This window comes from Protomyctophum parallelum (assembly GCF_964188405.1).
Source record: "Protomyctophum parallelum genome assembly, chromosome: 5".
In the NCBI taxonomy this organism is placed as follows: Eukaryota; Metazoa; Chordata; class Actinopteri; order Myctophiformes; family Myctophidae; genus Protomyctophum; species Protomyctophum parallelum.
The window spans coordinates 22,065,696-22,080,013 of NC_139702.1; the positions used below are offsets into that span (position 1 = coordinate 22,065,696).

Below are 14,318 nucleotides of genomic sequence, written 5' to 3' on the forward strand. Positions count from 1 at the left end.
CACACTGAGACTTGCACACTTCAGACCTTAGTTGCCCAGATTTGTCAGAAGTAGTAGGCAGTCACAGTCAGTCAGTCCCAGTCGTTAATTAGAGAGGGTCTACTAGAGAGGGTCAACCTCTAGGACAGCAAATAAAGGATGAGTGTATCTGAATGGACGAGACTTCTATTTATTTTCCCCCTCCTTAAACCAGGTGAGTGAATGACAGTTGAGTATGGCGTTGAAATGAATGAATGTGTGTGTGTGTGTGTGTGTGTGTGTGTGTGTGTGTGTGTGTGTGTGTGTGTGTGTGTGTGTGTGTGTGTGTGTGTGTGTGTGCTGTTGTGATCACATGTGTACTAGAGTTCAGATTCTAAACTATTAGTTCTTTATCTTGTTCTCTCTTAGCCTTTTCTTTTTTTTTAATAATCAGTGATATCGCATATTGGAAGAATGTGATCTATCCTGCAATTATAACAATGAAGCATTTATAACTGTAATTTGTACAAGATAGTATTCAGAAATTACAGATTTGAGTTATAATACTGACATGATACAACCCATGATGATACTGATATGATACTGACCATGATAGTGACGTGACAACGTCAACGACACACACACACACACACTGGAGCCTTATCTATACTTCATCGTATGACAGTGTTGCGTTGTGAGCATGTAGATCGTCTAGCTGAGCAACACACGTGCACACGTACACCAATTATGAACTAACATCAGTGAGATCATCCGATATCCAGGGGAACAACCTCGGGATTCCGTGGAACAATGGTCATAGAAAAGAAGAGCGAGTCAAGTTGGGCAGGGTGTCCTTCCTTCCTGAGAGGAACGCACTGGGTGTATTCAGTGCGCCGGCCTGGGACACAATGGTTCATAATAGATCAGCTAAATGCAGTGTTATTCTATGACCTGGAAAACCATCATTGACCTCTCACCCCATGATCTAAAAAGACAAACACAGAAATCACATATCAGCATACAGTGCAAGCTGCAGGATAAACATGCACATGATAGCCTAAGACGTGAACGCCCTTTCAAGTGCACACCCATCTGTGCACTATCGCTCATGTCCCGTGAGGACAAGATGTATCAAATTTAACCACTTAAACCCAGCATCAACATGTGGAACATGGGAAAGCTTTCTCTGACACCTTGGGTCTCGTTGTGAGCCTGTCAATTGGCCATTTTCTGCGAAAGCTTTCCCCACAATAACAGAAAATACACTAGTATAGAGCTCTGATGGACTCCGAGTCACACAGTTCTGAATGATTTCCGCAGAATAGGGATGCTAAGATTCATGGTTTTAAGTATCATTTGTTCTCTCCAGTCTAAAGTGGTCCAGTTGATGTATGGTCTGGTCACTGTATGAACACACATATATCTGCAAATCGTAAGATACGTAGAAGGTGGATGGTTTTTGACCCAAAAGACTTTGCATGTCAATGTTTCTAAATACAAATTCTTGCACAACTATATTATGTAAAAAAAGAAAACAGTACAAGTCATCTATTAAGGCTTGATTGAATGTGCTTCCTTATGGTATTAAATGTCTGTTTCTACTGTTTCCTCCTCCCTGACATCATATTCCTCAGTGACCACATCCCCTCACTCACTGCTTCCTTCCCCCAACCCAACCATACACACATCTCTAGCCTCCCCCTCCTTCACTACCCCGTCCCCCACCGCTCCTCTCATTAGTACCCAAGACGAGCAATGCCCTCTCAGCATCACACCTCCCCGTTTGGTGGTCAGGTATGGTGAAAAAAGACTTCAACAGTCATACAATCTCAATTTCAGGGAAATTATCAGTATTTTAGAATGAGCATACAGTAAAAACATTAAAAGATGTATTTTTTATTTTTTAGGTATGGTGATCCAGTGTCAGCTAACTGCTCCATAATGGGGACGGATTTTATTTATATAGGCTGGGAAGTTCCAGAGTTAATAGATGCGTCTATTGAGGTAAGTGAAAAGATGTATATGACACTATTCAAACAAATTGTGTGTGTGTGTGTGTGTGTGTGTGTGTGTGTGTGTGTGTGTGTGTGTGTGTGTGTGTGTGTGTGTGTGTGTGTGTGTGTGTGTGTGTGTGTGTGTGTGTGTGTGTGTGTGTGTGTGTGTGTGTGTGTGTGTTTTTGACTGCTCACTGTGAATGACCCCAATGATCTGCAGGGGTCAATAGGTCATGCTACAAACTATATCTAATATATATGAGTAATAACTAATGCTGTAGCTAACTCTGATTTGGCATTTGCATTCTTTCTTCTTCATCTTCTGGTATTTATAAAGTTTCAAACTTCTTTGGAAATTTGTAACAAACCATGCGTATGTACATGCAATTACCCACTCACATTGCAACTTTCAACCAAAACGTAGGCCTAGGTGAGCAGGAATGAAACACTAATTAAACCTATGTCCTCTACAGTACACTGCATTGTCAGGCTGTCCTCCACAAAAGAAAAACTGAGCTGCCCAGCAGCCCAACTCTCCAATATTAAGTTGCTTGATTACATGGACTTACTATATCTTACTCACATTCAGATTTGGGTAGCAGTAGCTCAGAAGGTTTTCCCTTTGTGATTAAGGTTGTGAGTTTGAGCCCTGGGTGATGCAGAATAAACATGTTATGTCATACTCGGGTATTGTTCTGTATCAATTAGAGATGCATGACATTCAAGGTTTTAATTAACTGATCCCCTTGTATATTTAATTTAACTTGCTATTTTTATTTGACTCCTCCTCAAAATGCCCATCCTCATCCCATTGCTAAAATCTACTTTTCACAAAACCAACAGTGTCAGATGTACCCTAGTTGAAATTCAAAACTGTAAGTAAAACATATATAGTTAAAGAAGATAAACAAGCCATGCAGAGTCCAAGGCACTTTGGATAATAACACAATCCTGTGTTTGTAAAACCGTTAAAGAAGACAAACAATTAGAGAATTATCATTCTTACTAGTCTCATTATGAATCTATGAGCAGGTCTTATAATACTTGTAAATGTGTACCTGTCTTGTAAGTGTTTTGTTTCTTCCTGATTTGTGGCCTTTGTACATCCACTGAAGGGGGATATGATGGTCCCATTTCTGGTGTGGACGGTGAAAACTATGAAGGAGTGGAGCGTGCGTCCCACATGCTTTAGACTCAACGACCATTCAGGGCAGTGTGTCACTCAACTAGATCTAACTGTCTACAGTGAGTCAATGCTTTGATTTTACTGACGTGTTGAAGTCAATTACAATATTTCTCTAGTCTGTACTAACACCCCACTGTGTTTGTATGTGTGTGTGTGTGTGTGTGTGTGTGTGTGTGTGTGTGTGTGTGTGTGTGTGTGTGTGTGTGTGTGTGTGTGTGTGCATGCGTCCCAGAGCCTCCAGACAGTGTGTCCATCAGTTATGTAAACCACATTGGACCAGAGCTTGAGGCTCAGCAGTACAGCCTGCAGTGTCAGGTCCAGGATGTCGCTCCTGTTGAGAACCTCACTGTGACCTTCTACAGAGGGCAGAAAGCACTGGCTCCTCCACAGTACAGTAACAGAGTTCAGAAGACACCAGTGAGTGAGACCTTCTTTCTGAACCTCACCTCCAGAAGAGAAGACGATGGGGCCGTGTACTGGTGTGAAGCCAAGCTGGACCTTGGACCAGACGGACCCCAGCCTCTTCCTGTGGTGAAATCAAACCACCTCACAGCCACCGTCTACTGTGAGTCTGAACGTAACATTAAGCTCTCTTGGATTCTAGCTTGTTGTAGATTTGATATTGATATGTAACTGATATTGAATGGACTTTCTATTACATCGTTCACCTCTTTCTCCCTCCACCTTGGGGGTTCTCCCTTCAATTTAATTGCACTTTCTTAAAATGGGTATACTGTATATTGTTTCTGTATGAACTTGTTGCATTTATTTCTCCCCCCCATCTGATTCCACCACTTCCTGAAGTTGGTCCCCAGTTCCTATGCCCAGCAAAACTCCAGGTTAGAGAAGGAGATGGACTCACCTGCGAGGTGAGAGGAAACCCCAACCCATCAGTCACCTGGCACAGGGATGGACAGGTGGTTGTCCCGCCCACACATTCAAACGGAGAGCATGCTGGGAAGTACACAGTCTCTGCACAGGGAGCTCTTGGGAAGTTTGACTTCACATTGGACGTGGAGGTCCTCACTGCCAAAGGTCAGTGGTTGAACATACTGTAGTGAGAATGAGAATGAACCTCAATAATCTGAAGCATTGAAGAGCAGCAATAAGGTACAATTAATTATGTAAACTAGACGACACGACATGTTGTAAGCTTGTAGATTAAAAGAAATGTAAAATACATATGTGGTTAAGTGGTTACTTTCTGAATTCAACATGAATATAGTGATGAAAAACTCCAAAGGTAACTAAAGTGTAAGCAAGTGTAATGAACAGTCTTTTGTTTTTAATTGAATTAAGTATGTATCTCTCTCTCTCTCTCTCCCTCTCTCTCTCACTCTCTCTCCCTCCCACTGTCTCTCTGTAGGTACTTCAAATTATTGTGGGATTTTCCTTGTGGCTGTCCTTATTCAGTTAATATATTGGCTGTGAGACTACAGTTAGCCTACTAAATGTAAGCTGTGACTGGACTTGGTGTTTGGATAACTCCTGCTGTTGTGAATTGGGATTCTTGATCCAAGAACCTTTTGTCATAGATTCATCATTATGTTCTATGATATGTATCCTAGTCAGCTTCCTCACTCCCATAATTTCTCTCCCCCTCCCAGATACTTTTGTGCATTGCATTTAATTATTACCATTAGGCTATTTACTATGAGAGGAAGGGGGGTTTCGCTGAAAATGTTCACGAATGACGCCTAACATAACATCATCTTTGACATTGGATATACTTCCCACATGTATTTTTTTAAAGAAAAATAAAGAGAAAGTTTCAATAACGTTTTCAACACAGGTATGGGTTCTCTCCTGAATTGATTTCTATATTTCTTCTATATCAGTATCATTCAGGAAACCGTTCAATGTCATGCACCTCACTGTACACAACTGTATCCAATATTTAGTTTGACAGTTGTATTAATGGAAAGTTCATACAAAGCACCGTTTTCATTTTCTTCCCCCCCCCCCCCCCAATTATATCGTATAAACAAACGTTTTCTGCACAACATTGGCAAATGTTCATTTTGCCTTCAACAGTACAATAATACCATTACCTGCCAACACTGATTTGAAATTCCCCCTGATTTTTGAGCAATCAAACTGTTAAAATGCACCAGAATACAATAAATTACATCTAGCCTACTTATTTTACTCTATTATCTGTGGTCAAAGGGTTGTATACCCCCTGAAGAAAATCTCCTGATTATCTATTTTGGAAGTATGCAATATACAGTACAGAATACCAAATCAAGTCAACATCTGTCCTGATCATAATGCATTTATAGGGAGACAGTAGGCTACATTGTATGCAGGGTTAAACTAAATGCACATTAAGACAATATCATTATGCTAATGAGATGAGATTCAATTTATTGTCAATGTACAGTACAAGTACAGCACAGCGAAAAGTATTTTCGCATCTCACCAATGGTGCAAACATGTCAGTAAGGAGGATACATTATTTACAGTAGTACAGTAGTAACAGTAGAATGGGCTGAGCAGTAGTCATTTAAATAAATAAAATAAATGATATGATGAAGGGAAAAAAAACGATCTGTCCATATTGCACGTAGCCCTTATTGCACGTGGCCCGATGCACAAAAACTAAGGTCCACTGGTCCAGAGACCTTGTGGGTGTTTTAAGCTTATATGAGCCAGTATTGAGCAGTTGATGCCGTCATAGCCTACAGTAACACCTAAAGTGTTAATGAAACAACCACAATTAAAGTTGCATTGCTATTTACCCATCAAAATGTCAGTTGAGGGGTCAATTACTACACATTGCTGAGGCAAAGTACACTGCTAAAATGGCCAGTTGCTGATTACCAACATCTTACTACACAGCTTGGTTGAATGCACAATTGTGATTGGTCACTGCATTCTGCTGCAGTCTGGTTTCTTAAGACTGTCGATGTACTCAATAGCAGATCAATCAGCTCACAACAAGACCTGTAGCAACTGTAGAATCGAATGGACCATTTAGTGGAAGCAAGCCTCTTTAAATAAATTAAGAACATTTGTTATACATTGTCAAATTAATCATTTAGATAATTAGCTGTGAGGTGGTCACTGAGCATTATAAAACACTTTATTTCTCAATGACCCACCTTGCTGTTCATTCTCCCAAACTAAAAACAAAGGAAGCATGATTATGCAATATCTTTATTTAAATTATTTTACGTTTTTCAGCATACATGTTTCTCAAATATCCTGTTCCTCTTTGCCAGAATAATACTAAGAGCCATAACAAAATACAAAGCCAAATCCCAGTTCTGTTTCCAAATATATGACTTATCAAGGCACCAATTGATAAAAAAACATCTCATTGTGCTTAGACCTCTGACAGCATTACGGTCAAATCTAAGAGACCAATATACCGGTACATGTGGTTAATTTTATAGTTACCCACACTGAACAATTATAAGCACTAATGAGCTTGGCATACAGTTCCATCCACACAGTATTCTCAGCATCACCAAGTCTGAAGACATTATCAATAGATCATCCTTCTGTAATGCAGTTATAATACACAGATCATAATAATTTAGTTGACATTGTTGTGATGATGTAACATTAATTAGTGCTCGCGCTTTGCAATGCTCTGCTTCCCTATGATGTCCAGTCCCTTTCAAAGAATGCTGCTCCCATCTAAAGAGAAAAGAAAGACATTTGTTACAGACAAACCATTAAAAAAAAATACTCCTTGTGTATCACCAAGAATCCCAACTTCTCCGCCCATTCACAGCAAGTCTACCGAAGTATTAGGTGTGAATGCGACCTAAAATGCACCATTTAAACACACTACAATGCTTACAAAAAAGCAATATACAACATTCAGCCACTAGATGTCACTTTTACAACACCTGTTGCCCGAGGTTCCCAATTACCTCTAAGTTTAAAGTTCTGCCACTAGTGTTAATAAGACATTTAGTGCCACAAAACTTTTAGGTTTTGAAATTATGTTTAGTTTCATTTCACTTTAAAACAAGATGGGTAATTTCAAAGTCTACTCTGGCTTATATATGCACGTAAAATGTTTTAGTTGCTCGATTCAATAATTAGATATTTTATATTCAATAGAGCACACAGACCTATATAAGCCCTTTCACGTTAAGAATCAGTGAACACATGTTCCTGATTCTGCTGACCAATATAATATACTTCTAATGCATGAGGAGACCGCCAGAAGCAGGAATGCGTTTTCAGTGGGTCCAACATGGTTAACATGAATGAGCTTATAGGATGGGCAAACTAGATTAAGTGATTATTATTTTGTCAAGAGAAAATGTTCAGGTGCATGTTCAGGTTGGAATACCAATGTTATCCATTAGGAGGGAGAACTAATAGATGTATAGATAAAGTGAAATTGGAATTTATGAAACAAAGACAAAGAAAGCAGACACTTTTTAAACTGGGCTGATAATTGGGATAAATGTATTATAAATATGAGGCGAGTGGTTATTAAAACCAGAGAGTACCTGGGGCTTTAATACATTGACCGCATCCAAAGAAGTGCAGGCAGGTCACTTGTGGATAACATCCAATGTAGCGATATCATCAGATGCGGCCTGCGATTTTCTTGCCTTTCCATGTCCAGAGATTCTTTGAGATTTCTGCTTGGCAGGCTTGCAATGAAGGTCTCCTTTGGGTCCTACTGGATTGCACTGGGCAGACGAAGGAAGTAGAGGGGAACTTTTACAGGCCACATCATGGGGCCACTGCTGGACTGATTGACTACATGTTTCCGATGAAATGGCCGCTGATAAAAGTTCCTGGGAGTCTCTGGTAAGTTGTTGCCTGGCCAGTGCTTGTTCAGCGAGCAAATCCAAGGATGAAGGAGACTCAGAATCAGGTGTAGATATGCCAACACAAGGTGTCTTTTCTGTCTCCACAAGTGATGGACAACCAACCTCCACTCCCCTCCTTTCTTCCCTTTTAACATCCACCATTTTCATGTGACCGGACTCCTTGCCCTCTGCATCAATGAACATGAGGCCGTCCTCTTCCAGGGAGAGTTCCTTTGGTGCTGGAGCTCCCATTAGAGCACAAGAATCACTGACTAATGACTTTCTCTCCGACTTGGTCTTCTTCATACTGCATTAGAAAAAGAAAATTTTGTGAAAGTGAAATGACAATTAAGATCTGAAATCACAGAAGGGGAAAAGTGTTTTCAGTTGCTTAAAACCAACACTGATAACAAATGTCACAATCTCTAAGGAACCCCACTAATGTTTTGGAGTGTGCTTCAGCCTTCAGTGGAGCTGGGGACAGTGAAAACGAATTTGTACTCACGGTAATGAAGCCAGCGAAAGCAAAATTTTCTTGCTTTCTTTCAGCAGCGTTCTAAGAAAATGAAGCATTCATCCGAGTATTTGAACAAGCAGGAATGCATACATGTAAAGTTGATGATATAGACCACTATTATGTTAAAGATTTACAAGCGTCAATCAGTGAAAATAGTATTTTTGTATCACATACTTGGGCGGCATCCATCCTTTAGGCCAAAGGGGTTTGACCTCATTGTCAAGGAAGGTCTTGAGGTACTCGTCCATGTCTTGGCACTCAAGCCTTTCCTTTTCGTATCTCTCCATCTTGGCTGTCACCACTTGGCATAGACATTTCCTATCCATGCACGGATGTCTAATTTACACTTTTTCATGGGTTGCTCAAAATATAAATATTATATTTAACGCATGTATAAATTATAATCTAGATATAATAAGAGGGTCTAATAATGATTTTTAGACATTTTATCAGCTCATATAATGCTCAATCCGATGACTGACCTGACGTCCTCTGTCCATCTGAATATTTTCCGAGGGTACCTCTTCTCACTTCTCTCCTCCCCCTCATCCTCTGAGCCAACTTTCCCACTCCCTTCTTTCTCCTTCCCCTCCTCCATTGCCCTGCAAGCAGTGAAAGATGTTGATGTATCAAACCCAGACCTAAGTGGAAGTGCAGACATACAGACTTTGACATTACACAGACTTATCAGCTAGAGCAGAGGTTCCCTTGAGCTCCCCTGCTTTTATTTATTGATTATTGAGAATATTGATTATGCTTTTAATTAGATAATGCTTTATTGATTACCGAGGGGATTCTGTCCTCAGGACCAACATCCTCCACTGTCCTACATCTGAATTGGAAATTGAGTAATGGACACAGCTAGATTTCATCCATAATGTATCCTCAGATGGTAAGACTGTGTTCATGTGATGTGGTCGATATTATATAAATTAATAGCACTACTGTATATTGTAGTTGGCATGAAAGCCCAATAGGCGAAAATGGGGCCTCACTTACAAAAACGGCAAACAAGTTATTCCTCGTCAAGTTATGACGAGAGAAGTTTTGTTGAACATACTTTGAAGACTTGGCCTGTGCAATTGCCTGGTAATTGTCATTGAAACGTGCAATCTGCTCCGGCAAATCTCTGCCAATGGCATGACTCAGTTGCAGCATGGGATCCTCCTAAAAACAAATCATACAAACACCTTTGTTGTCAGACACATTTGCATACAGTACTAGGAATTTGACTAGGAATTACAACCTGATTTTAAAGACACACTAACCGTATGTGCATGCAATAGTTTTTTGACACGTTGGAGGAGTGTGTCTTTACCGCAGGGCACTAGAAAGGACAGGTGTGTGTATACCTGGGAGCGCACCTGACCACCCAGCTCACGACACTGCAACTCAACACTGGGTCAAAACACAGCCAGTCAGCAACCTGAAATATGTACTCATGTGCTAGCTATATTCACAAAGTAGTCTAGAAAATAGCATTATGCTTTGTATTATGCTGGCCCTGTTACTTACTCCAGGAGAATGGTGTTGATTTCAGGAGTGAAGAACTTGAGTTTAGACTCACCCCCCCTTTCTTTGGCCGCCTTGGGAAAAAAACAAGTTTATGAAGAAATCAGTACACAGTAAAATCCTGAGTTTAACAAAACTAGACATGCATTCTGTCGAGGTGCCAACTTGCGCTTGTGCAAGCAGAGCACGCAAGTACAGCTATTAGTCCGGCAGTCGAGGTGGATGGGTGGGAAATTTAGTATATAGTCTTTTTTATTGGCCTACAATATTGTCTATATTCATGAATCCACTTGCCGACCGGCTGTCACTATTGGACAATTTATTTTATAGGGGTTTCTTGTGACCCTACCATTAACATACTATGTCAGGCAAAATGTCAAACTTTCCTTTTGCTTTAAGTAGCATGTGACATGTCAAACTAGGGTGTTTTCATGATTCTGAATCCATTCCAAGCATTAGTTTTGCACAAAATACACTCCTTGGACTAAAACGGCCATAGACGTCATGACAAATGTGATGAGGTCAGCACATTTGGGCAAATGGCTATGGCTGCTACCAAATGTCCCACTTTAAACAAAATAAGCCCGTCGGCGGCCGGACTATACTAACGTCTATTACAACTGCTGTTCTAAATCCTTTAGACCCGCTATTGACCTTATACCAACCTTGAAACGTATCTTAGTTACGTCACCATCAACAGCCAATAAGGGACCACCATTCTTACCCCAACACACATACATATACCCAGCCAATCACCAAACATACCTTATTTACGTCATCTTGAATGGTGGTCCCTTATTGGCCGGTGACATACATACCCAGCCGATCGCAGTAAGGCGCGCGTGATAGGAAGACAAAAAGATTCACCCGTGTGAAGTGAGGGGCACTCTTATGTCATCATATATCATGTCAGTACAACAAATCTCCCACCCAATAAAACCAGCCAATCACAATTTGCAATTTATATTAAAATAATTATAAAAATTATATTAAAGTGAGGGGCCTCAATCATTATTATTATTATCTCATTCCGGCCAATCACAATTTTGCTCACCTTCGTCATCAATGTTTGTGTTACGCAATGTTTGTGTGTACACTATAATGTAAAATTGTCCATTCATTGTCAATGGGAATTTATGTTGTTTATGTAGGACAAGGTTTGTGCAGAGTCTGCAGACAAACTGAAAGCTGGACATAGGTGGGGCTAGTGCCCCTCAAAAACTGCCTTTTCACAAGCAGGATGTGCCGTTCCCTTCAGCAAACAAATTACACACTTCTAGTTCTACCAACTAAGACAACCTCCAGTCCAAAGGCATCGTCTCACCTCAGTAAATTCTCCAATTGTGGTTTCCAGTCGTGGAGGAAGCCCCTCTGGCAGAGGAACAAACTGGTGTATGGAGTTGGCCTTGACCTCTGGCAGGAGTAGAGTTTGTTCGGACTGAGGCTTAGATGGGGTATCGACTTTTGTCTGGGATTGAGGCTGAGGTAAAACGGCAGACTGGATCTGGACCTCTGTCTCAATTTGGGAAGGACAGATGAGTGACGCCTCCATGGCAGGCTGAAGCAGAGATATGGGCTGTAAATTCTCTTCGGTGGCATCCAACAACGAGTCCAGATCAATATCCATGTCCAAATCAAAGGTATTGGCTGCTTGGATGAGTGCATTGTCATTGGTCGATCCAATTAAGCTAAGGAGAGGATCGGACAATCCTGAGCCCCCACCTGCTTCTGCAGGGCACAGAGGTTTGCTGGGGACGGTTATGGTCTCTTGGTTCTCTTGTGGTTTGTTCAGTATTTCCGCCTCTTTCGCTCTCAGCATTTCCCTCTCTTTCTCTCTTTGAATCTTCTTCAGTACGTTTGTGACACTCAAGGGGGCTGCAGCCTTTTTCTTCTTTACCTGTCCCTTGACTGATATTTCAAGTGGACTTCTGAGATTAAAACAGACAAAAAGATTGGTTATTTAATTATATTAAATCATTCATATATTTGTCAACAAAAAAAATAATATTGTAAAATAAAAAAATTAAGATTATAGTCTATATTGTTAATCTTACCCCTGTACCCCATCTGTGGTTATCATCTGCCCAATTTCTTTTCGTTGCTTCTTCTTGACCTTATCTGGCCCTCCATTTAGTTTACGTTTCTAGAAATGTAAATTTATTTTTGTTATACCTCGAGTAGAGTACAATGTTGTGATCTACTCAAAATTAAGTACTTAAGACTGACAAACTACCACATTCTTTTAAGATATTGTCTTAAGTGGCATACATGTGCAATACTGAGTTTTCTCGCTTCATCTGTGAAGTCATCAGATTCTGTTTCAGAGGCCTGCCGGAACTGCAGTAGACCCGAGTTGACGTAGAAGCCCCCATATTTGGTTGTGAGCGAGGCTGGAACGAATTCATCATACTGTAGAGGCCAGCAGGAATGGGTTAGAGATAAAAAACAAAACAGGTTTTCAGTGTAATTGAAAAGCCCTATACTAATTAGGATAGGTTTATGGGCTACTGGTGGACCGTCAAATAGAAAAACAGAATGCTACAGGTGGGAGAAAAGCAAGGGGAAGCAGAAGTCTAAATGATAGACATGTGATCCACGTTTCATGTGAAACTGATTCAGATGCGTACATCTAGCCTACAGGAGCAGGGTTGGTAACCACAGCACTAGAAAGCTCACGTAGTGACCCAAATCAATGTATTCCTCTTGGAGGTACAGTCAATTTGATGGCAATACATCCATTATACAATTCCACGACTTATTACATAATCCCCATGGCAAACCGGTACTGTAAGGATGCACAGTGACAATATTTTATCAGACTGCCAGTAGAACTATAAAAGGTACCATTTCATTGTATTAAGTGTAGGTTAACCAGACAGACACTGGCTGGTTACACTAAAAACCCAACTTCCCAAGTTCCCATCATGCACCTGTGCACAGTGTGAAGCTCAACAGCTCCACTTTCTCACCTGTTGGTACTCTAAACATACAAACAGAGGGACACAAAGCTACATGTTGGAGATGGTGTGCCCACCGCTCAAAAATGTTAACATGTAATCTCTGACATCTCCAAAATGGAGATGTCAGAGATTACATTTATCTACCATGGTTGAAAATCTATGACTTCTCTACTCCAGAATTCTGAACTCACTGCCTCAGCGTTGTCTATGAAGGAGTCTTCTTCATCGTAGCCATATCCAATGTCAATCAGGTCCTGAGCGCGTGTCCTAAAGTCATTTTTTGATTTATTTGTGCCGCCCTGCAATGACAAATTATATTACACACATATGACACTGCAAACCATTTGTAGCCTTACTGATTAAGTTTACTAATGGATCAAAGTCCCAGAAACAGCAGAGGCCACTGAGGGCCACAAAGGGCCCCCAGAATGGAGAGAACCATGCAGGTCTCTCTCCTCATATCCCTGAAACTGTAAACTACAACTTCAAATCAATATCCCAAAAGTCTTATAACTGACTAAATGTAAACTGTGGATTGCACAAACCTACAGTACTACTTACATATTTTTCCTCAAACTTCTTTGCAATAGCAACCATGTCATCTTGGTCTCCGACTTCTTCCCATGTGTTTGGTTGGATTTTGGCTTGTTCCAAAATAGGCCCACTCTAAAATAAAGTAGATATAATTAGAAACATGCAGGCCAATTCTGTATGGTTAAGCATGTGCCAATGTTTACATTTGTAGAGCACATTTAACATGACCATCTATCCATCAGGACAAAATAACAATGAAAAAAAATCAAAACATTACCAGCAGTAAGGGAAAAACATTCAGTCAGCTGTCACTAAAGGCCAGGGAGATGGAATTAGTCATATATATATATATATATATATATATATATATATATATATATATATATATATATATATATATATATATATATATATATATATAATCAATAGAATGGTCAGCTCTTGTGTAGGGGCAAATTGTTCCAGGGCCTGGGGGCACAAGCACATGTAGGCTACTACAAATAAGTCCTGAGCATAAAATGCTGAGGTATATGCAATTAGTGCAGTTTACGGTCAACATTAGCAGATACGCAATCATTGTATTATGCAGTTCAGTCCTGAGTCAAATGAAATGTACAATAGCCTAAATAGATCTATATCGGCTTCAAGTTCAGACCCTTGCAGTGAGGATATATGGTAACAAGACTACTCGCCCCGTTTCTGTTTTCCTCCCAGAATTTTCCCCAGTGAGGGGTGGGAGAGGCTGGACAGCAGACGGCTGGACTTTGAATTTCTCTAACTATAAACTTTCATGACAGCAGAACAGAAGAACAGAAGTAGCCTACAAATATAATTTATGAAAAGCTACTACAGTGAAGTCTGTTCACAGAAGTT

At 40.4% G+C, this 14,318-nt stretch overlaps 2 protein-coding genes across 2 annotated transcripts in view; one reads left to right on the top strand and one right to left on the bottom strand.

Moving 5' to 3' along the window:
• gaa2 (alpha glucosidase 2) overlaps positions 1-14,318 on the bottom strand; it is a 411,077-nt gene that overhangs the window by 175,680 nt on the left and 221,079 nt on the right. The window lies entirely within an intron of this gene.
• On the top strand, positions 5-4,920 carry LOC310858598 (intercellular adhesion molecule 1-like). The gene is made up of 7 exons (XM_083764779.1): positions 5-193; positions 1,593-1,752; positions 1,866-1,962; positions 3,068-3,197; positions 3,371-3,703; positions 3,943-4,173; positions 4,505-4,920. The coding sequence occupies exons 1-7, from the start codon at positions 139-141 to the stop codon at positions 4,567-4,569; spliced, it is 1,071 nt and encodes a 356-aa protein (XP_083620905.1). The 5' UTR covers positions 5-138; the 3' UTR covers positions 4,570-4,920.